Genomic DNA, 23,175 nt, shown 5'->3' with positions numbered 1-23,175 from the left:
AATTGTTGTTCCACAGATGCATGTGCAATAATTTTGTTTACTTTAAAAAAAAAAAAATGTTTTTTAATATTTAATATTTAAATATATTTATTAGTAAGAAACCTGTCAAGATTGAAAACTTGAAGATGCTCTGTGATTATTTCCGTATTGTTGATCTAAAGGAATTTACTCTAGAATTAAAATTTCCTGATTCCTGAATTTACTCACCCCCATGTCATCCAAGATGTTCATGTCTTTCTTTCCTCAGTCGAAAAAAAAATTACGTTTTTGAGGAAAGCATTCCATGATTTTTTCCATGTAGTGGACTTTAATGGTGGCCAATGGGTTGAAGGTCCAAATTGAAGTTTCAACGCAGCTTCAAAGGGCTCTACACGATCCCAGCTGGGGAATAAGGGTATTGTCTAGGGCTGGGCGATTTGGCCTAAAATCAAAATCTCGATTAATTGAACATTTTAACTCGATTACGATTAATGAACGATTATTTTATTTATTAATAAAATTATATTTAATTATATTTATATAATATTTATATATTATTTATTTTTTTGCCCTCATAGTTCACTGACAAGTTTTGTACAGTAAATATGCTCACATATTACAAGTGAGAGATTTTTGAATGAAGGGTACATTACTTGATTTTAAAATAATTGAAGGAAACACACACTATCTACTATCTTTGATTATTTATTGAACATCAGTGTTGAACAACTGAAATTAAAGCACACATTGCTTAAAACGAAAAGGCACATTTTTCTTAAATTAGTGAAAATAAATAACTTGCACTTTTGGAAACAAAATAAATTATTTTCAATGTTTTTCATATTAAAAGTAGAAAATAAGCACCATCTCTTCTAAATAAAATTACTCTTGTATATCCTGTAAATGCTTTTTACTGTATAAATACTGTTTAAGCTCTCCATCAACATGTCGGCGGAATAACGTAATGGAGCGGGGTCACGTGACTCCACACGCAGTAGTGTTTTTAAAGGGAAAGTAATTGAAATAATTGACCTCGAAAAATTTGATCGATTATAGGTTCTGAATGTCGATTTCGATTACTTTTCGATTAATCGCCCAGCCCCACTATTGTCTAGTAAAATTATCATTTTCTAAAGAAAATAAAATGTATATACTTTTTAACCACAAATGCTTGAAAAAAAAGCTTGATTTCCTGCATTACGTAGTCACGTTGGAAAGGTAATGCGTAACGTGGGCGGAAGTACCGACCCAGTGTTAAGCAAACGTGCAAAGAAAGTCAAACGCTCTCTACGAAAAAAGGTAAAACAGACAGTGTCAGATGGCTTTGGAGATTTTGGAGAAAATTAGATGTTGAGTTTGAGAGTTTTTTTCCCTACCCTACCTTTCCGAAATAAAGTACACAGACGAAGAACTAACCACATGTGACCTTTCCAATATGATTATGTAATGTGTGAAGTTGTAGACAATAGGGTTGTGACGATGAGGAAATTTCCCCACCGGTTAATCGGCACGTGACAACACCGGTAATACCAGTATCGCCGTGGGGGTTTCCTCTTTTTTCTGCTTTTAAATAGCTTATAAATGCGTGCGTATTATACTTTCACTTTCAGTTTTGCGGGAATTGGCAATTTGGCGTCAATTGTTTGAATAGAAGACAACGAAACTACAAAAAAAAACTTTGAACCCAAAATATTGCCAAACAGGTGCTTTTGGACACTAAATCGTCTGCCTTTCTCTTTCTGTAAATTCGACTCCTCTCGTTGTGATGTTTTATTAACAAATTTCGGGAGGAGCTCGCACAGATAATTAACACGGCCAATTCACCATCAGCAATCACACTCCCTATCCAAGCACTACTAGAGAATCCCTTTAAATAGCCAAGCAGTCTTACCTTCATCATCTCTTGTTTTCAGCATCCCTCTCCCTGGGCAGGGGGAGTGCCCCGGGCTCGGCCAAACATGCTTAACTTTTATGCTGTTTATTATATGTAAGCGCGAACTCGTGAACTCCTCACGTGATAAATGAAATATGACGCATTGTAGCTATGTTCAGTTTTTAATTTATATTGCATGCTCTCGTCTTAAGTAAATTATTTAGAATGATATTTTCCATTCAATTCAAATAAATATTGAATAAAAAAACGAATACTTAAAAAAAAAAAAAAGTGGAGACGGTGTCACGGTGGAAAAGTGATGTCACCGGTGTTGCGTCTTAAAACCGGTAACACCGTCAACACCGTCTATCGTGGCAAGCCTAGTAGACAAGCATCAGCTTGTGACGAGCATTTGTGGTTAAAAAGTATCTACATTTTTATTGTTTTTAGAAAATGACTGATCATTTCGCTAGATAAAACCCTTATTCCTCATCTGGGATTGTGTCAAATCATTTGAAACTGCATAAAAACTGCAATTTGGACCTTCAATCCATTGTCTCCCATTAAAATCCACTATGTAAGTCCTGGAATGTTTTCCTCAAAATTTATTTTCGACTGTAATAAAGACATGAACATCTTGAATGACATAGGGGTGAGTAAATTATCAGGAAATTTTAATTCAGTAGTAAACTAATCCTTTAATACGAGGAGTAATTCACATGCCACATAGAGTTCTGTAAAAGAAAAAAACAAGGGCGTTCTTAATAAAGTTGTGGTTAAAAGTTTAGTTGAGGTTGTTAAAAGATGAATGAGTCTGAACAGATGTTTAATAGACTGTTTAAATTGCTTACTTTACTTAAAGGTTGTATCAGCGATTTCAAGCCTTAAACATAAAGTGTCAAATTCAGCTGACCTTTCTTCACGATCCGCTCGCTGCCTGCCCCATAAATCGACTGTAAAAAAAACGCGTCTCTCTGGTCAGCCTAGGGTCCGAGATATGCCAAAAAAACAATCGGTGCTACCAACCTTTCCACAGAAAAACAAACAGTGTTCCAACCAATCAGCGTCAGGGGTTTGGTGTTGTGGACTTTCCTACTGGTGCAGGGATGTGAGGGAGGCGGAGCGAAAGTCCACAACACCAAACCCCTGATGCTGATTGGAACACTGTTTGTTTTTCTGTGGAATAGTTGATAGCACCGATTGTTTTTTTTGCCATTTCTCGGACCCTAGGCTGACCAGAGAGACGCGTTGTTTATTTTTTGTTTTTTACAGTCGATTTATGGGGCAGGCAGCAAGCGGATCGTGAAGAAAGGTCAGCTGAATTTGACACTTTATGTTTTAGGCTTGAAATCGCTGATACAACCTTTAACATTGCTTATAATTCAACTTATTCCATTTATTTCTTAACTGAAGGCTTGTGTAGAATGCATTTTAAACCCTGCATTAAAGCAGGCGTTTTCTATAAGAAAGATTATAGATTATCAGTATGACTTTCCAATGATAATGATTTATCACAGCTGCTACTGACATGCACACATACAAGCCGTTTACCAATGAACCACCTCTGTTGTTGACAGGTAACGGGTCTGTATACTCCAGGGCGAGGAGAGATCACCAGTCTGGATGCTGGTAACATCGATGACATCCTTAGTGAGTTTCTGCCATGTTTATTTGTGTGTGTTTGACAGAGGCTGTTTCATCAGTAGTTTCAATCAGACAGTTGCTGCACCTGTGTCGTGCACGTGGGTGTGAGTTATCTAATGCTGCTTTGTCATTGTAGTAGATCAAATGAAATTAAACCACACGTTTCTCTCCACAGACAATGCAGGGGTGGCTCTAGTCAACTTCTATGCAGACTGGTGAGTGTCTCTGTCAGTCTAACGCATCCACATGTGAGTTTGTTAAAAAGGATCATGAGTATTGTTGAGTTTCTATGTGTCTGGTTGTGCCTGGTTGTGCCTGGTTTTCCATATGGGTTGATAACATGAATACTTAAAGTGATAGTTCACCCAGAAATGTAAATTCTGTCATTAATCGCTCACCCTCATGTATTTCCAAACCCATAAAACTTTCGTTCATCTTTAAAACACAAATTAAGCTTTTTTTGATTAATTCGAGAGCTCTCTGACCCTCCATAGACTTGAAGCGCGTGCACTAAAAGCCTGTCAGATAGTGCCTAATTACTGAACTAAGTTATGTATCAAATCTGATTGCGCTAATACTGTCAAAACACACAAGGTTTACATATGAACACAGTTGCTTATGTCTAAAGTGAAAATAAACAATTGAGAGAAAAATGGATGCGTACCTGTATATAGATGCGTGCTGCTCTTAAAGCAACAGTAATATGCTACCGATTGCTACTGTCATTAAAGGGATAGTTCACCCAAAAATTATAATTCTGTCATTATTTCTGTCTCACTTACATGTTGTCCCGAACCTGTATTAATTTGTTTCTTGTGCTAAACACAAAATAAGATATTTTGAAGAATGTGGATAACCAAACTGATCCCCATTGAATTTAAAATTAGAAATTATCTAATAGATAATGTTCAACAGAAAAAAGAAACTCATTCAGGTTTAAAACAACCTGAGAGTGAGTAAATGATGGTATTAAAATAAAACACTGACAGAATTGACAGACAGATGACCAAATTTTCATTTTTGGGTGAACTATTCTTTCAGTGTTAATGAAACAACGAAATAGAGAAAAATCACTCATTGCTCTTGACTAAAGAACTTTAATACAGTTGCTTTAATAAGTACAATTAATGTATATAAGGTGTAAATATTAGGGCTGCTCAGTTATGGCAAAAATCATAATCATAATATTTTGGTCAGTATTGTAATCACGATTATTTAACACGATTACGACTCCAAAACTTTATATTAGTGATTAATTTAAAGATGGCAATACAACAGAAAAAAATATACAAAAGAAAAAAAAGTCTAAAGTAGTCTAACAGTACCGCAGAAATTAAATGTAATTATTTGAATGTGAAATAAAACAGCATCTTCACTGTTATAATTAAACATGCTTTGTTTCTTATTAAAACTACAAAAGTCCTTCATTCAAGAGCAGTGAGGGATTTTTCTCTTTGTATTTTTACATTTTATTAATATTAGGCATAGAGATGGCAGAAAGAATATTATTTGTTGCCGCTTTAAGACCCACACGGATCCAATATACTGTTACACACGTATTTTCATTCTCAACGGTTTATGATCATTTAAGACATAACTGACAAGGGTTTACATGAATAAACACCAAGCGCCTCATTTTGAAATATTTTCGCTTGTATTTGACCATTTAGGCGCGCTAAAAGGTAACTTTACATGTGCGTGTTCTGCTCTGTCTCTGAGCGCATACACAAAATAAGTTCTCTTTCTCGCTTTTAAAAACACAACATCAAAGAAACTAATTAATAACTTAGTATACGTCCTAGTATATTAAAATCATGTTACATGATTTTGCTGATTTGCATTGCAAATTAGACTTTTATGGAGGACTACTGGATAGAATAATCGTTTCATGTCGATTACTGTATTTTCATGATTGTTTGAAGTCGAAATCGAAACTGAATTTCGATTAATTGCACAGCCCTAATAAGTAAATAGTTTTACTTTTTATATTTGTTAATTCAATTTCTTGAATGCTACTACTAAATGCATCTACTGTTCCTGCAAAATAAAGCTCTGTTTGTTTTATTTGTATTATGTTTATTTGTAATGTATCTTATTTTTAATAACAATGATAAAATAACTTTGGCCTAAATATCTGCCATTCTTTTTTTATTTAATACTTCGTTACCTTGAATAGCTTTGTTTAAAAAAAAAAGAAAATTAGTTTGGCTGTACTGCTCAAACAACTTGCAAAATAGTAAAACCTACAAAGGATCGTGCAAAAATTGTGATATGATATTTTTGCCATATCACTCAACCCTACATGGAATGAACAGACCTGAAATATTGATCTAGAAAAAAAAAAATAGCACTATCATCATACTTTAAAGTATCCCATACTGAGCTCATTTTATTTGTGTGTATTTTCCGTAGGTGTCGTTTCAGTCAGATGCTCCACCCCATTTTTGAGGAGGCATCGAATATAGTGCGTGAGGAATATCCAGACGCTACACAGGTGGTGTTTGCCCGGGTGGACTGTGACCAGCACTGTGAGTTTATACACACACACACACACACACCCACATTGGTTTAGCCTTTGAGATAAAGCAAATTAAACAGAATTATTGATGTCTTGTAAAGTGTTTGATGGTTTAATGACAAAACTGCATCTTCTGTGAAGTCAAGGCGGCTCAAAGATACCCCACAGCGTGGGTGTGTGTGAGCGAGAGAGACCGCGCATGACTGATTCCAGCCGATCGGCTTTGGAGTATTTACCCCCCACATCGGTTGACTTTCATGTCTCGGCCCCTCCCCCTTATTCCTTGCCTTTTCTCTTTCTCTTTTCTCTACTTTCTTTAGTTCTTTCTCTTTTTTGGCTGTGTACTTTGACTTGAGTCTATCTTTCTCTTTAAAATGAGACTGACCTCTGACCTTTTGATCTTTCCCTCTCATAACCTAAAAAACGAAATATTCATGAGCTGACCCATATTTGGTTCTCCAAAATGCAAAGCGTCTCCAAGGTTGAAGTGTTATTCTACATTTGGATCCTAAAACTCGCCTTTCTGTGTATTAGAAGGCAAAGAGAAACAAGTGTGGCCAAAAGTCATGTCATCACATTCGGTTGGTTTTCGTTGATTTAAAAACACCTTTAGAAATTCAGATGACATCTATAAACACTACCGCTTAAAAGCCTGAGGTCAGTAAGATGATTTTTAGAGCTGTTGATACTTTTATCAACACTGGTAATCGTAGGGAAATTTCTTGAGCAGCAAATCAGAATATTAAAATGATTTCTGAAGGGTCATGTGACACTCAAGACTGAAGTAATGACATTACAGGAATAAATGACATTTTAAAGGGGTCATCGGATGCAAAACTAACTTTTTCATGTTGTTTGAACATTAATGTGTGTTGGAAGTTTGTGTACACAACCACCCTACAATGATAAAAATCCACCCAGTGGTATTTTTTTAATCTTTAAAAGTAATATCCCCTTTTTAAAATCATGTCATTCTCAGCTGCTTGTCATTGTGAGGAAACACAGTTGATTGACATGAGCGCCTTACCTTAGACCTGCCCTCACCGAGCTGAAACAGTCCGAATACGATTGCCATTGTGTCAACTCAGGTGCAGAGGAACACTCTGAGCGATTGAGGCGTTTCTGTTGTTGGATGTAATAATAAACAGCAGTAGTCATTTACTCCCGACATCTGAGCCGCTTAAGAGGCAGAGGACAACGTTACTTTCGTTTTTAAAAGGAAAGCATCTATGTTCGTGTGAATCATTCGTGATGCAGCTTTGATGTATCTTTGCAAATGGCCTTTCTTAATAATGTGCTTGTTGGCAAGTTTTGCCGATAAACACGGCTAAATGCAGCTAAAGTAAACATTACAGCTCGTAATCCCTCAACAGAGAGGGGCTGGGCGAGCAGAGCTCATTTGCATTTAAAGGGCCCGTGCGATAAAATGAGCTGATATTTTGCAGAGCTGATTTTAACAAGGTAAAAGGGTGTTTTTTACACTACTATTGAGAATTTTTAACCAAAGTATATTAGAGACTTTTCATTAAGACCCTAAAGAATCATATGAACTTGCGGGAAATGGGCATCCGATGACCCCTTTAAAATACATCATAATAGAAAATGGTTTTCTTAAATAGAATAATATTTTACAATCTTCCTGTTTTTACTATATCTCTGATCAAATGAATGAGCATTAATAAACTTAAAAATATCAAGAGCTTACTGACCTCGAACATTGAATGCTAGTGAAGTTAAAAAAAGGAGTTATTGATGTTTTTATGTTTCTACTGACAGCTGATATAGCCCAGCGCTACAGGATAAGCAAATACCCCACACTGAAGCTGTTCAGAAATGGGATGATGATGAAGCGAGAGTATAGAGGTCAAAGATCAGTGACCGCCATCGCTGATTTCATCCGCCAGCAAAAAGTGGATCCAATCAAAGAGATAGAAAATCTGGAGGAAATCAGCACAGTAGATGTGAGTGCTTCACAATCACAATACAGTTTTAATTCTGAATTTTTTTTTTTTTTTTTTTTTAGGTAGAGTTACTAAGAATGACCTTGAGTCTGGATTGTCTTGCTGTGTCATCTTAATGTCCTTCCTTGCCTTTCAGAGGAGTAGACGCACCATCATTGGTTACTTTGAAAAAAGGGACTCTGACAATTTCCATACTTATGAAAAAGTGGCCAACATCCTGAGAGATGACTGCGTGTTCCTGGCAGCTTTTGGGTAGGAGAAGCACTTAAGATACTTAAAGGCAGCATGGAATGATAAATCACAGAATCTGTTTTCTAAATGCACGTCATTGATCTTGTTATGAACAATTCACCCATGTTTGTTTTTATTTTTTATTAATTTGTCATAACTCGATCTTACAGTGAAATGACAGACTTCTCCAATCCTTTAGTCTCGTTAAATAAACAATAAATGACTGATGGATAGAACTAGGTCCCTTGGGTCTTGAAAAGAATAAAAGATGCTTATGAATGATGACACAACCCTTTTTCATACAACAGCAATACAGTTGTGACCACATGGCTTCAGAGAACTTAAAATATGAATCACATGGACTACTTTTATGGATATGTAATGGTGCTGTTTAGTCCTTTTGTATTCCACTGAGAACATAACGTAGTGTTGAGGATGGTGGATGAATAAATAATGGCAATTTTTTTAATTTTAATTTTTGGGTGAACTATCCCTTTAAGGCAAGACACTGAAGGTCAATTTTGAAATTCTGGGCTATTTTGCTTCCAAAACATTTGTTTTAGTACACTTTGTGTCTGTAGATTTCAATTACAATACATTCACTGCCGTTGCAAATTTTTGGATCAGTAAGATTTTGTTCTAAAAAGAACAAAAATGCAGAAAAAAACTAAAATTGTGGAATATTTTTTGGAATAAAACAACAGTTTTTTTTTTTTATATACTTCAAAATATAATTTATTTCTGTGATGCAAAGCTGAATTTTCAGCATCATTACTCCAGTCTTCAGTTTTACATGATCTTTCAGAAATCATTCTCATTATTTCTTATCAATGTTGGAAACAGTTGTGCTGCTTAATATTTTGAAACCTGTGATATATATTTTTTCAGGATTCTTTGATGAATACAAAGTTGAAAAGAAATCATTAATTAAAAATAGAAATCTTTTCTAATAATAAAACGTTCTGTTAATTTAACACATGCTTTCTGAATAAAAGTATTCATTTATTTAAAAAAAAAAGATTTCACTGACCCCAAACATTTAAATGTTAGTACATATAATTACAAACGATTTCTATTTTAAATAAATGCAGTTCTTTTTTTTTTTTTTACTTTTATTATTCATCTGAGAATCTGAAAAAGAAATCACACATTCTAAAAGTAAATATTCTGCTGCACAACTGTTTTCAACATTCATGATAAATCATATTAGCATGATTTCTGAAGGATCATGTGACTGGAGTAATGATGCTGAAAATTCAGCTTTGCATCACAGGAATATTATAATTATATTTTAGAGTATATTAAAATACAAAACTATTATTTTAAACTGTAATATTAATATTTCACAATTTACAACATTAAAAACCATTCAAAATCTTACTGATCCTGAACTTTTGAACAGCAGTGCATCTTTAAAGGCTGTTTTCTAAAAATGAGTTTTCCCTGCACTGAGCCAGAAATCTTTATTTATTTTATTTTTAATTCCTACAGTAACATTTTATTTCTTAAAATCCCCTCTGTAAAATTCTGTAATATAACCCCACTTTATCTAATGTTATCATTTCTGCATTTGAAATTTGGCAAATGAATGCATATTCTACTAGATAATGTATTGATTGCATGTTTACACATAACATTTGAGAAAACCTGAGATAAATAATTTTTCTTAATGTACTGTGATTAATTAGCAGGGGAAGTATGGTCATACCAACTAGTTAAAATGTAAAACACCCTATTCACCTCTAGTGTCTTACCTTTAATCAAGTCAATCTGACTTCATTACCTCCATTTTACCTCATTTTTCTATTCCTTTCCGTTTTTTTCCAGGGATGTTTCTAAACCTGAGCGGTTTAGTGGTGATAATATTATTTATAAACCAATGGGAGAGAATGCTCCTGACATGGTCTACATGGGCTCACTCACAAATTTTGACCTCAGCTACGCCTGGACACAGGACAAGTGTGTGCCGCTAGTCCGAGAAATCACATTTGAAAACGGAGAGGTATGCTTTCCTTTCTGCGAATATTTTTTTTTGTGTATGATCGCATGTACTTTCTGTCCACATTTGTTATTTGTGTACATCTAACAGTCGAACAACGAATTTGTCATTTGCATAAGAAAAGTCCCCTCCCCCTCAGTGTACTTTTCCCACACTCGAGCACATCTGACTGTGTACGTTTCAAGTGTGTTTGTGTTTTAAAGTCGTCCGCATGCCATGTCCTTTAGTGGGTGTGGGTTTTTTCTTTGATTTACTTGACCGCATGTTTTGAATATCTTCGGTCTCTGTTGCTTGGTGATAGGGCAGATTCTCCACGATCTGCTCCACTGACCCACCTCTGCCCAACTGCACTTCACCCCAACATCCTACACACTCTCAAAACTCATTAGACCGCATTTAGCTCTGGTCTTTAAATCAGGGCGCCGTTCCTTCAGAAATGGGACTTTTTACTGCTTGTATCACTCTGCTTGCCTGTGATCGACTATGATAAGAATTTTAGTTTTGTTGTGTGTGTGAAGGAACTGACAGAGGAAGGCATTCCATTCCTGATCCTGTTCCATCAGAAGGACGACACAGATAGTCTGGAGAAATTTCAGCAAGAAGTGGCTCGCCAGCTTATCAGTGAAAAGGGTATGCATAGAGATCAGACAGGGTCATCTTTTAATATTTGATGGGTTAGATATTGCTCATATGTTTATAGTACAGGGATGCAAACTATAAAAATTAAAGGGTAAGTTCACCCAAAAGCAAACATTCTGTTATTAATTACCCTCATGTTGTTCTAAACCTGTAAGACCTTCGTTCGTCTTCAGAACGCAAATTAAGATATTTTTGATGAAAGGGGAGAGCTTTCTGACCCTGCATAGACAGCAAGTCAACTGAAATGTTCAAGGCCCAGAAAGGTAGTAAGAACATTGTTAAAACAGTCCACGTGACATCAGTGGTTCAATGGTAATGTTATAAAGCTATGAGAATACTTTGTGCATAAAGAAAACAGTTTATTCAACAATATGTTCCTCACTATTTAAACTATGTCCTTACTACCTTTACAAGCTTTGAACATGGTAGTTCATTTCATCAAAAATATCTTAATTTGTATTCTGACAATGCTGACAATGCATCTGAATATCAAAACAAATTTTCATGCCAGACATTTATGTTTTTGTGAAATCCTGCCATCGTTGATGATGTCTAATGTGAGCACCTAGTCTAAACAGGGCCTTCCTTAAAGGGATACGGCAATAAAAATGTAACGTTTTATAATGTTTTCTCCTTGTTCACTTACCTTTATGCCATCCCAGTTGTATATGACTTGCTTTCTTCAGATGAATGAATCATTTTAGAAAAATAGTTCATCTCTGTGAGCCCATATAATGCAAGTGTATGCCACTGTCGGCACTGAAACCATGCTCATTCAGGGGAAAGCTGCCGTCTCTCTCAATTGTCAAATACCACTACTGTACAACCTGAATGGATACTCCTTCTAGCAGCTTAATTGCATTTACATTCGTTTACATGACAAAGGCATAGCTAGCTAGCAAACTGTAGGCCGTAGTAACTAACGATACTGACAGTAACTTAAGAGTGAACAGGTGAACCACTGATACTAATGTGCTCTAGTTATTATCGTGTTATAAAACTGTTTAACGGCCTAACTCCACAATTCAGTACTACATAGTTCATAGTCTTTGTAATGTGTTTGCAGCAGTACATTTCTAACATTTATGCTATGTGACCCTGGACCACAAAACCAGCCATAAGGGTAAATTTTTTGACATTGAGAAATCTGAAAGCTGGATAAATAAGGTTTCCATTGACGTTAGGATAGGACAGTATTTGTCAGTATTTGAAATTCATTCAGACCTATCCTATTAGACCAATAGCATCGCGTTCAAAGATGACCAACGAGTTTCGGTATTTGTCCTATTTAAAACTTAACTCTTCTGTAGTTATATCGTGTACTAATACCGGCGGAAAATGTAAAGATATGATTTTCTAGGCCGATAAGATTAGGAAATACACTCCCATGCGTAATAGTCAAGGAATTTTGCTGCCGTAACATGGCTGATGCAGGTGCAGTTATATCACGCAGCACATGGTGACCAACTGTATGCACAGGGAGCATTCCTCATTGGAAGTTACCTAGCTAGGAACTAATTTCAGGCGCTGCGTGATATTACTGCGCATGCTGCGTCCATATTACGGCAGCAAACTTCATTGACTATTACGCCGGAATGAGAGTGTAGTTCCTAATCTTATCGGCCTAGAAAATTGCATCTTTACATTTTCCGCCGGTATAAGTACACGACATAACTACAGAAGAGTCAAGTTTTAAATAGGACAAATACCAAAACTCATTGGTTATTTTTGAACGTGATGCTATTGGTCTAATAGGATTCAATGATCTCTGCTAAGCTATGCTAAAAGTGATATCGCCAGAACAGGAGAATGGCTGAATGGATTTCAAAACGGTAAAACTCAACTTATTAACTCGGGGGAGTTGGAGAATGAGCCTATTTCCAAAAAAAAAGTGTTCCTTTAAGGTTTGATATATTTTCAGTAAGAAATTTACAAAATATCTTTATGGAACAAGATGTTTACTTAATATCCTAATGATTTTTGGCATACAAATAAAAGATAATTTTGACCCGTTGTGTACACTTATAGGGTCTATAATAATTAATAATTTCTCTATAAATATTTGTTTGTGTTCAATTGAAAAAATAAAGTCATGTACATCTGGGATGGCATATGAGTGAGTAAACAATGAGAGGATTTTCATTTTGACATGAAGTATCCCTTTGATTGATGGCCAAAGATGATGTTTAGACACAGTCTGTATTTACAACACATCTGAATTGACCTTTTCTCTCAGGTTCTATAAATTTTCTTCATGCCGATTGCGATAAATTCCGGCACCCTCTCCTGCACATTCAGAAGACCCCCGCCGACTGCCCTGTAATTGCCATCGATAGTTTCCGCCACATGTATGTCTTCCCAGAGTTCAGCGACCTTGCGTAAGTATTTGCACTTGTCCATGTGTACAGTCTTGGGGAAAGTTACTCTTAAAAATTACTCTTAATTACTTTTAATGGAAAGTAATGCGTTACGTTACTTTTGCGTAAAATTCTCCTGGGCTTGGTTGTTTTTTTTTTATTTTTAAAGTCCTATATTTGGCAAATGTAAAAACTCTTTCAAACCAAAGGTGAAATGAATAGGCCTTATGCTGAAGGTTTGCATCATATTCTGAGTTTTCATTTCACTGATTTTGCAGAATACCGAATCTCTTTTTGTGCAAGTGAGATGAGTACATGCATGTTGCACAGCGCATACAACGCCTCTGCACTTACTCCCCATTTCTCTCAACATGGGGACAATAAAGGTGTCAAGTCAATAAATGGCATTACTTATTTGAAAAGTAACTTTTCTTGTAATTTAAGAAGTAATGTTACTTTACTAGTAACTTCTGATTATTTGTAATACGTTACCCCAGACACTGCATGTGTATTTATTGCAGAGATTCTTTCAGCCTCCTCTCTGCAGGTTATCTCTTGTTCCAGACACCTACCAATTAAACATTGACTGCAGACTCGGCCCCACAGCAACACACACTGAGAGAGTGATAGAGAACGGGCTTTGGGCTTCATCTCTCAATTAATTTAGCAACACCTGACTGATAGCTCTAATGTGTGTGTGTGAATCTAGGTTTTTAACTGCGTTATTGCTACTTTATTACAGCATCATAATTATTTATGACACCAGAGGCCCTAGATGACAAAAAGCATCATAATTCAGCGCATGCCTTATTTTATTAAGCACTCTGTATATCCTGTTATCCAATAAGGGCCTTATCAGCCTGCCTCTCGTCAGTCTTTGATACAGCTGATTGTCCAGGGGGTCGGTGGCGTCTGGGGCAGTACAGATGATGTCATTATCTTGTTAAAATGCTGTGGTTTTGGAGACTGTCGGCCCTCTCGGGGTCTTATCTGTTCACTCATTAAATCAATGATGCTGCTCGTGTTGTTTGTTTTTGGGACTGTTTTATAATTCCTTGTGTATGAACAGGGTTCCAGGAAAGCTGAGGCAGTTTGTATTGGACCTGCACTCAGGAAAGTTGCACAGAGAGTTCCATCATGGCCCAGACCCCACAGACAGCACTCCAGGACAGGTCAGAGTTCACCACAGCTTTTGCACGGGATTGCTTGTCATTTAAAAGAGTGATTTGAGTTGGACTTGCCATCATTTTTTAAATGCTTTTTCAGTTTGTAATCGTAAAAAAAAAATTCTTCTGCCACCCATACAATAATGAACTTAATTTATCTTGCATTATTCATCGTAACAAGATGAAGCTTTCTACAAACACATTGACAACTGATGATCTGTTGAGTGTTTCAGTCTCTTATGGTCACTAAGGCTGAATTTATTTGATGAAAAATACAGTAAAAACAGTGATGCTGTGAAATATTTTAACAATTCATAATAACTGATTTCTATTTTAAAATACTTTACAGTGTAATTTATTCCTGTAATGGCAAAGCTGAATTTTAAAGTCATTACTTAAGTCTTTAGTGTCAGATGATCCTTCAGAAATCATTCTAACATGCTGATTTGGTGCTCAAGAAACATTTCTTATTCTTTTTTTTAATGGTAACCAAAATACATATTTTTTTAAGGATTCTTCAATAAATATATATCTCAAAATAGCATCGTTTATGCGAAATAGTATGGAAGCCCGTTTTCGCCACTTAATAAAAATAAAAAAGTTATTTTTTTAAGTCGGCATTGAGATATGAACTCGCAATTCTGAGAACATTTCAGTCTCGGTCTTTTTTAGTTGTCTTTTTTTCCCCCGTAAAATTGGACTTATAACTCGCAATTGCAAATTTATATCGCACAATTCTGAGAAAAAAGTCCATTGTGAGTTTATATCTCGCAAGTGTGAGTTTATATCTTTTAATTCTGACCTTATAAATCACAAGTGTGAGTTTATATCATGCAATTCTGAGAAAAAAAGTCAGAATTGTAAGTTTATAAATTGCAATTGTGAGTTTATATCATGCAATTTCTGAGAGAAAAAGTCAGAATTGAGTTGATTTATAATTGCTAAGTTAATCTCACAATTGTGAGTTTATATCTCGCAATTCTGAGAAAATAACAGAATTTAGTTTTTATCTTGCAATTCTGACTTTCTAACTCACAATTTTGAGTTGATATCACGCAATTCTGACAAAAAGTCAGAATTTTGTTTATATCTCGTAATTCTAACTTTATAACTTGCAATTGTGAGTTTACATCATGTAATTCTGAGAGTTTATCTCGCAATTAAGAAATCTGACAAATGAGAGATAAAGTCAGAATTGTAAGCTATAAACTCAGTTTTGACTTTTTCCCCTCACAATTGCTTGTCCCCAACTCAATCTCCCCAATCTCCCAACTCAGAGTTTATATCTTGTAATTCTGACTATAACTCGAAATTACGAGTTTATAGCATGCAGTTCTGAGAGGAAAAGTCAGAATTGTGAGTTTGTCATGCAATTCTGAGAAAGTCAAATTGTGAGTTTATATCTCATAATTCTAACTTTATAACTCACAATTGTCGCAATCACGCAATTTTTTTACTTTACTAATATCTTTACTTTACTTTTCTGATTTTATATCTCGTATTTCTGACTTTATAACTTGCAGTTACAAGTTTATATCACACAATTTAAAGAGAAAATGTCAAATTGTGAGTTTATATCTCGTAATTCTGACTTTATAACTCGTAATTGTGAGTTTATATCACTTAATTCCGTGAAAAAAAGGCAGAATTGTGAGTTTATATCTCGTAATTCTGACTTTATAACTCGTAATTGTGAGTTTATATCACTTAATTCCATGAAAAAAAAAGGCAGAATTGTGAGTTTATATCTTGTAATTCTGACTTTATAACTCGTAATTGTGAGTTTATATCACTTAATTCCATGAAAAAAAGGCAGAATTGTGAGTTTATATCTCGTAATTCTGACTTTATAACTCGTAATTGTGAGTTTATATCACTTAATTCCATGAAAAAAAGGCAGAATTGTGAGTTTATATCTCGTAATTCTGACTTTATAACTCGTAATTGTGAGTTTATATCACTTAATTCCATGAAAAAAAAGGCAGAATTGTGAGTTTATATCTCGTAATTCTGACTTTATAACTCGTAATTGTGAGTTTATCACTTAATTCCGTGACAAAAAGGCAGAATTGTGAGTTTATATCTCGTAATTCTGACTTTATAACTCGTAATTGTGAGTTTATATCACTTAATTCCATGAAAAAAAGGCAGAATTGTGAGTTTATATCTTGTAATTCTGACTTTATAACTCGTAATTGTGAGTTTATATCACTTAATTCTGTGAAAAATAGGCAGAATTGTGAGTTCATATCTCGTAATTCTGACTTTATAACTCGTAATTGTGAGTTTATATCACTTAATTCCGTGAAAAATAGGCAGAATTGTGTTTATATCTCGTAATTCTGACTTTATAACTCGTAATTGTGAGTTTATATCACTTAATTCCGTGAAAAAAAAGCAGAATTGTGTTTATATCTTGTAATTCTGACTTTATAACTCGTAATTGTGAGTTTATATCACTTAATTCTGTGAAAAATAGGCAGAATTGTGAGTTCATATCTCGTAATTCTGACTTTATAACTCGTAATTGTGAGTTTATATCACTTAATTCCATGAAAAAAAAAGGCAGAATTGTGAGTTCATATCTCGTAATTCTGACTTTATAACTCGTAATTGTGAGTTTATATCACTTAATTCCGTGAAAAATAGGCAGAATTGTGTTTATATCTCGTAATTCTGACTTTATAACTCGTAATTGTGAGTTTATATCACTTAATTCCATGAAAAAAAGGCAGAATTGTGAGTTTATATCTTGTAATTCTGACTTTATAACTCGTAATTGTGAGTTTATATCACTTAATTCTGTGAAAAATAGGCAGAATTGTGAGTTCATATCTCGTAATTCTGACTTTATAACTCGTAATTGTGAGTTTATATCACTTAATTCCATGAAAAAAAAGGCAGAATTGTGAGTTCATATCTCGTAATTCTGACTTTATAACTCGTAATTGTGAGTTTATATCACTTAATTCCGTGAAAAATAGGCAGAATTGTGTTTATATCTCGTAATTCTGACTTTATAACTCGTAATTGTGAGTTTATATCACTTAATTCCGTGAAAAATAGGCAGAATTGTGAGTTTATATCTCGTAATTCTGACTTTATAACTTGCAGTTGCAAGTTTATATCACACAATTTAAAGAGAAAATATCAAATTGTGAGTTTATATCTCGTAATTCTGACTTTATAACTCGTAATTGTGAGTTTATATCACTTAATTCCGTGAAAAAAAGGCAGAATTGTGAGTTTATATCTTGTAATTCTGACTTTATAACTCGTAATTGTGAGTTTATATCACTTAATTCCATGAAAAAAAGGCAGAATTGTGAGTTTATATCTCGTAATTCTGACTTTATAACTCGTAATTGTGAGTTTATATCACTTAATTCCATGAAAAAAAGGCAGAATTGTGAGTTTATATCTCGTAATTCTGACTTTATAACTCGTAATTGTGAGTTTATATCACTTAATTCCATGAAAAAAAGGCAGAATTGTGAGTTTATATCTCGTAATTCTGACTTTATAACTCGTAATTGTGAGTTTATCACTTAATTCCGTGAAAAAAAGGCAGAATTGTGAGTTCATATCTCGTAATTCTGACTTTATAACTCGTAATTGTGAGTTTATATCACTTAATTCCGTGAAAAAAAGGCAGAATTGTGAGTTTATATCTCGTAATTCTGACTTTATAACTCATAATTGTGAGTTTATATCACTTAATTCCATGAAAAAAAAGGCAGAATTGTGAGTTTATATCTTGTAATTCTGACTTTATAACTCGTAATTGTGAGTTTATATCACTTAATTCTGTGAAAAATAGGCAGAATTGTGAGTTCATATCTCGTAATTCTGACTTTATAACTCGTAATTGTGAGTTTATATCACTTAATTCCGTGAAAAATAGGCAGAATTGTGTTTATATCTCGTAATTCTGACTTTATAACTCGTAATTGTGAGTTTATATCACTTAATTCCGTGAAAAATAGGCAGAATTGTGAGTTTATATCTCGTAATTCTGACTTTATAACTTGCAGTTGCAAGTTTATATCACACAATTTAAAGAGAAAATATCAAATTGTGAGTTTATATCTCGTAATTCTGACTTTATAACTCGTAATTGTGAGTTTATATCACTTAATTCCGTGAAAAAAAGGCAGAATTGTGAGTTTATATCTTGTAATTCTGACTTTATAACTCGTAATTGTGAGTTTATATCACTTATTTCCATGAAAAATAGGCAGAATTGTTTATATCTCGTAATTCTGACTTTATAACTCGTAATTGTGAGTTTATCACTTAATTCCGTGAAAAATAGGCAGAATTGTGAGTTTATATCTCGTAATTCTGACTTTATAACTTGCAGTTGCAAGTTTATATCACACAATTTAAAGAGAAAATATCAAATTGTGAGTTTATATCTCGTAATTCTGACTTTATAACTCGTAATTGTGAGTTTATATCACTTAATTCCGTGAAAAAAAGGCAGAATTGTGAGTTTATATCTTGTAATTCTGACTTTATAACTCGTAATTGTGAGTTTATATCACTTATTTCCATGAAAAATAGGCAGAATTGTTTATATCTCGTAATTCTGACTTTATAACTCGTAATTGTGAGTTTATCACTTAATTCCGTGAAAAAAAGGCAGAATTGTTTATATCTCGTAATTCTGACTTTATAACTCGTAATTGTGAGTTTATCACTTAATTCCGTGAAAAAAAGGCAGAATTGTGAGTTTATATCTTGTAATTCTGACTTTATAACTCGTAATTGTGAGTTTATATCACTTAATTCTGTGAAAAATAGGCAGAATTGTGAGTTCATATCTCGTAATTCTGACTTTATAACTCGTAATTGTGAGTTTATATCACTTAATTCCGTGAAAAATAGGCAGAATTGTGTTTATATCTCGTAATTCTGACTTTATAACTCGTAATTGTGAGTTTATATCACTTAATTCCGTGAAAAAAAAGCAGAATTGTGAGTTTATATCTTGTAATTCTGACTTTATAACTCGTAATTGTGAGTTTATATCACTTAATTCTGTGAAAAATAGGCAGAATTGTGAGTTCATATCTCGTAATTCTGACTTTATAACTCGTAATTGTGAGTTTATATCACTTAATTCCGTGAAAAATAGGCAGAATTGTGTTTATATCTCGTAATTCTGACTTTATAACTCGTAATTGTGAGTTTATATCACTTAATTCCGTGAAAAAAAAGCAGAATTGTGAGTTTATATCTTGTAATTCTGACTTTATAACTCGTAATTGTGAGTTTATATCACTTAATTCTGTGAAAAATAGGCAGAATTGTGAGTTCATATCTCGTAATTCTGACTTTATAACTCGTAATTGTGAGTTTATATCACTTAATTCCGTGAAAAAAAGGCAGAATTGTGAGTTTATATCTCCTAATTCTGACTTTATAACTCGTAATTGTGAGTTTATATCACTTAATTCCGTGAAAAATAGGCAGAATTGTGAGTTTATATCTCGTAATTCTGACTTTATAACTTGCAGTTGCAAGTTTATATCACTTAATTCCGTGAAAAAAAGGCAGAATTGTGAGTTTATATCTCAATTTATATCTCATAATTCTGACTTTATAACTTAATAAATTAATAATTATGACTTAATAAATTTTTATATCATGCACTTCTGAGAAAAAAGGCAAATTATTTATATCTTGCAATTCTTATATCTTGTTTATATCTCGCAATTCTGGCTTTATAACTCACAATTGTGAGCTTGTCACGCAATTCTGAGAAAAATGTCAGAATTGGCGAGATATGAACTTGCATTTGTGAGAAAAGGGCAGAATTGTGAAATAACTCATAACAACCTTTTTTATTTTTTATTCAGTGGAAACGTGCTTTTATTTTTGATTGGTGGAATGTAAAACTACACTTTATGTTACTATCAATGTTTGTAATTTTTTGTTGCATTGTTAACAAATTAGAGACTGCACATAACAGCTTATTATGCGATGTTACTTAATCAGATTCAGTTTGTCCTGTACATATCGAGATGACATTTTGCACAAAATCAGTGTTGTCCACTTTCCAGCTGATTAAAGTTCCCCATTATGACAGGCACTTTCCACAGGTTGTGAGTTCAGCACACTTCCTAGTCCAAATCTCTGAAAAGAATGACTAATTAATGCAGGCGTACATTAATTAAGAATAAGACTGAATGAAACACGTGCTGACATTTGAATGCGTGTGCAGCAGAATAAACCCGGTGGCCTCGGGACTAACAGGAACGCATCCGTGTAAACAGTCACTTTACGGATCCAGGTGGTTTGTGGTTATTTATTCGCCTGTTTGTGTGTGTATTCCAGCTGGAGGAGAATAGAGAGGTGGCCAGTAGTCCCCCAGAGAGTTCCTTCCAGAAATTGGCCCCCAGTGAGACACGCTACACCATCCTCAGGGACCGGGACGAGCTGTGATGTCACAACCGCATTGAGACCCAACCCAGAACCCAGCAGACAGCTAGTGCCTCTACCCGGCACTGCCGCTGCCTGCGCGACGTCTATTTTCATAATTTTTATTTTAGATAAAAAAGAGAGAAGGTGAACCCCTGAGCTTTTTTGGGGTGGGGAAATGAAGAGGAGCGTTTTTACTTTTGTTTTTTGGAGCTTGTAAATATGTTTGTGCTCTGTGGGTCTTGTCTAAATTAAAAATATGATTTTTTTTTTATTTCTTTTTTTTTTATTTTTTTTTCGCCCTACATTTTTGTCAACCCAAATCCCATTTTTGTAGGAAAACATTGGTACATTGGTGGTCCTCTTTGGTGGGAATGCAAATTGAGTTTATAATGGATCTTAAGTGCGGGCAAGTGGAATCATGGGGGGAAAAAAAGAACAAACCTGCAGCCAACCTGTGGTGTTTCACTCCAGTCCTGAACAGAGCGTGGCCAGTGTGTGTGTGTGTGTGTGTGTGTGTGTGTGTGTGTGTGTGGATGAACATGTGTGAGTGTATGTGCACATGTATGTTACATGTGCTTATTAGTCTGTATTCGTATGTACTGTACCGTTTAAAATCACGCTCGCTAAGATCTAGACTCACTAGTCTCATATCATCCCATTCCAGCAGGGGGAGTGGTCAGGGGCGGGGTTATGCGGGGGTCGGGTTCAGAGGGGCGGGGATTATTTGTAAATCTGTCATCTCAGAGGGGACAAGGAAACCAAAAAGAGAAAAGTAAATTAAAAAAACATTTTACAAGATTCTGTGTTGTCTGTGTTTCATTAAATGTGCTTCACTTTTTTTCAGACAGAATATTGCCTTGTTAGCACTTCATACTTCATATGCCCACCAACATTGGGCTACCCCTTCAACTGTGGCAGACCCAGATGACTAAACTGAGATTAAAAAAAAGGTTTAGGGTTAAGATAACATCAAGAAACTGAGCCTAAGGTTTCACAGTGGATGCATTTGCTCAAAAAAGCTTGAGTTAACCCTCTGGTTGTGTTCAGATTTCTGTCACACCTTTGATGTTGTCAGTCAAAAATGACCGGACTCCGAACAATTTATACAAGTTTCTCACACTAGTGCGTTTTAATGTTTAGTCAGGAAGTTTGCTTTTTAAATGCTTTTATTTTGTACAAAATTGCAAAAAGTCACACTTGTATTCCCGGTCAAAAATGACTAGACTCCAAACAGTTGCTTAAAAATCTCTCATTATGCTAAATTATAACCAAATATTGGATTAAATCTTTTTGTCAACTTATTTTCTTTCATTTAGGACTGGTTTTGTGTTTCTATTTGCATCTGATTAATCCTAAACCTCATTTATCCGAAAGTAGGCTTCTCATTTTTTGAGTGAAAAAAGCATTTTTTTATAAATAATTTTCACAATATTAAACCAAAAAAAATTATACAAATTTTCACTGTTTCTCACACTAGTGCGCGTTAATGTTAAGTCAGGAAGTTTGCTTTTAAATGCTTTAATTTTGTACAAAATTGCACAAAGTCACACTTGTGTTCCCGGTCAAAAATGACTAGACTCCAAACAGTTGCTTATAAATCTCTCATTATGCTAAATCATCACCAAATATTGCATTCAATCTTTTTGTCAACTTATTTTCTTTCATTTAGGACTGGTTTTGTGTTTCTATTTGCACCTGATTAATCCGAAACCTCATTTATCCGAAAGTAGGCACATCATTTTTTGAGTGAAAAAAGCATTTTTTTTATAAATAATTTTCACAATATTAAACCAAAAAAAATTATACAAATTTGCACTGTTTCTCACACTAGTGCTTTTTAATGTTTAGTCAGGAAGTTTGCTTTTAAATGCTTTTATTTTGTACAAAATTGCAAAAAGTCACACTTGTGGTTTTCACAGTCAAAAATGACTCCAAACAATTGCTTATAAATCTCTCATTATGCTAAATCATCACCAAATATTGCATTCAATCTTTTTGTCAACTTGTTTTCTTTCATTCAGGACTGGTGTTTCTATTTGCATCTGTTTAATCGTAAGCCTCATTTATCCGAAAGTAGGCACATCATTTTTGGGGAAATAATTGTCACAATATGAGATAAAAAAAAATACAAATTTGCACCGTTTCTCACACTAGTGTGCTTTAATGTTTAATCAGGAAGTTTTCTTTTAAATAATCTTTAATTTTGTACAAAATTGCAAAAAGTCACACTTGTGGTGATTCCGGTCAAAAATGACCGGACTCCAAACAACTGCTTATAAATCTCTCATTATACTAAATTATCACCAAATATTGCATTCAGTCTTTTCGTCAACTTGTTTTCTTTCATTCAGGACTGGTTTTGTGTTTCTATTTGCATCT

At 34.3% G+C, this 23,175-nt stretch overlaps 1 protein-coding gene across 1 annotated transcript in view; it reads left to right on the top strand.

Moving 5' to 3' along the window:
* Nucleotides 1-21,476, top strand: part of LOC141343185 (endoplasmic reticulum resident protein 44-like) — a 44,403-nt gene extending 22,927 nt beyond the window's left edge. Inside the window, exons 7-16 of the mRNA XM_073847787.1 lie at nt 3,430-3,502; nt 3,672-3,711; nt 5,909-6,024; nt 7,791-7,975; nt 8,112-8,227; nt 10,034-10,208; nt 10,724-10,835; nt 13,081-13,222; nt 14,271-14,373; nt 20,710-21,476. Of these exons, the coding sequence (XP_073703888.1) occupies nt 3,430-3,502; nt 3,672-3,711; nt 5,909-6,024; nt 7,791-7,975; nt 8,112-8,227; nt 10,034-10,208; nt 10,724-10,835; nt 13,081-13,222; nt 14,271-14,373; nt 20,710-20,817 (1,170 nt within the window). The 3' untranslated portion in view covers nt 20,818-21,476. The remainder of the gene's footprint in view (nt 1-3,429; nt 3,503-3,671; nt 3,712-5,908; nt 6,025-7,790; nt 7,976-8,111; nt 8,228-10,033; nt 10,209-10,723; nt 10,836-13,080; nt 13,223-14,270; nt 14,374-20,709) is intronic.
* The last annotated feature ends 1,699 nt before the right edge of the window (nt 21,477-23,175 follow it).

This window comes from Garra rufa, chromosome 9 (genome assembly GCF_049309525.1).
Source record: "Garra rufa chromosome 9, GarRuf1.0, whole genome shotgun sequence".
Lineage (NCBI taxonomy): Eukaryota > Metazoa > Chordata > Actinopteri > Cypriniformes > Cyprinidae > Garra > Garra rufa.
The sequence above is the reverse complement of the archived record's forward strand: the minus strand, read 5'-3'. Positions and strand labels throughout refer to the sequence as shown.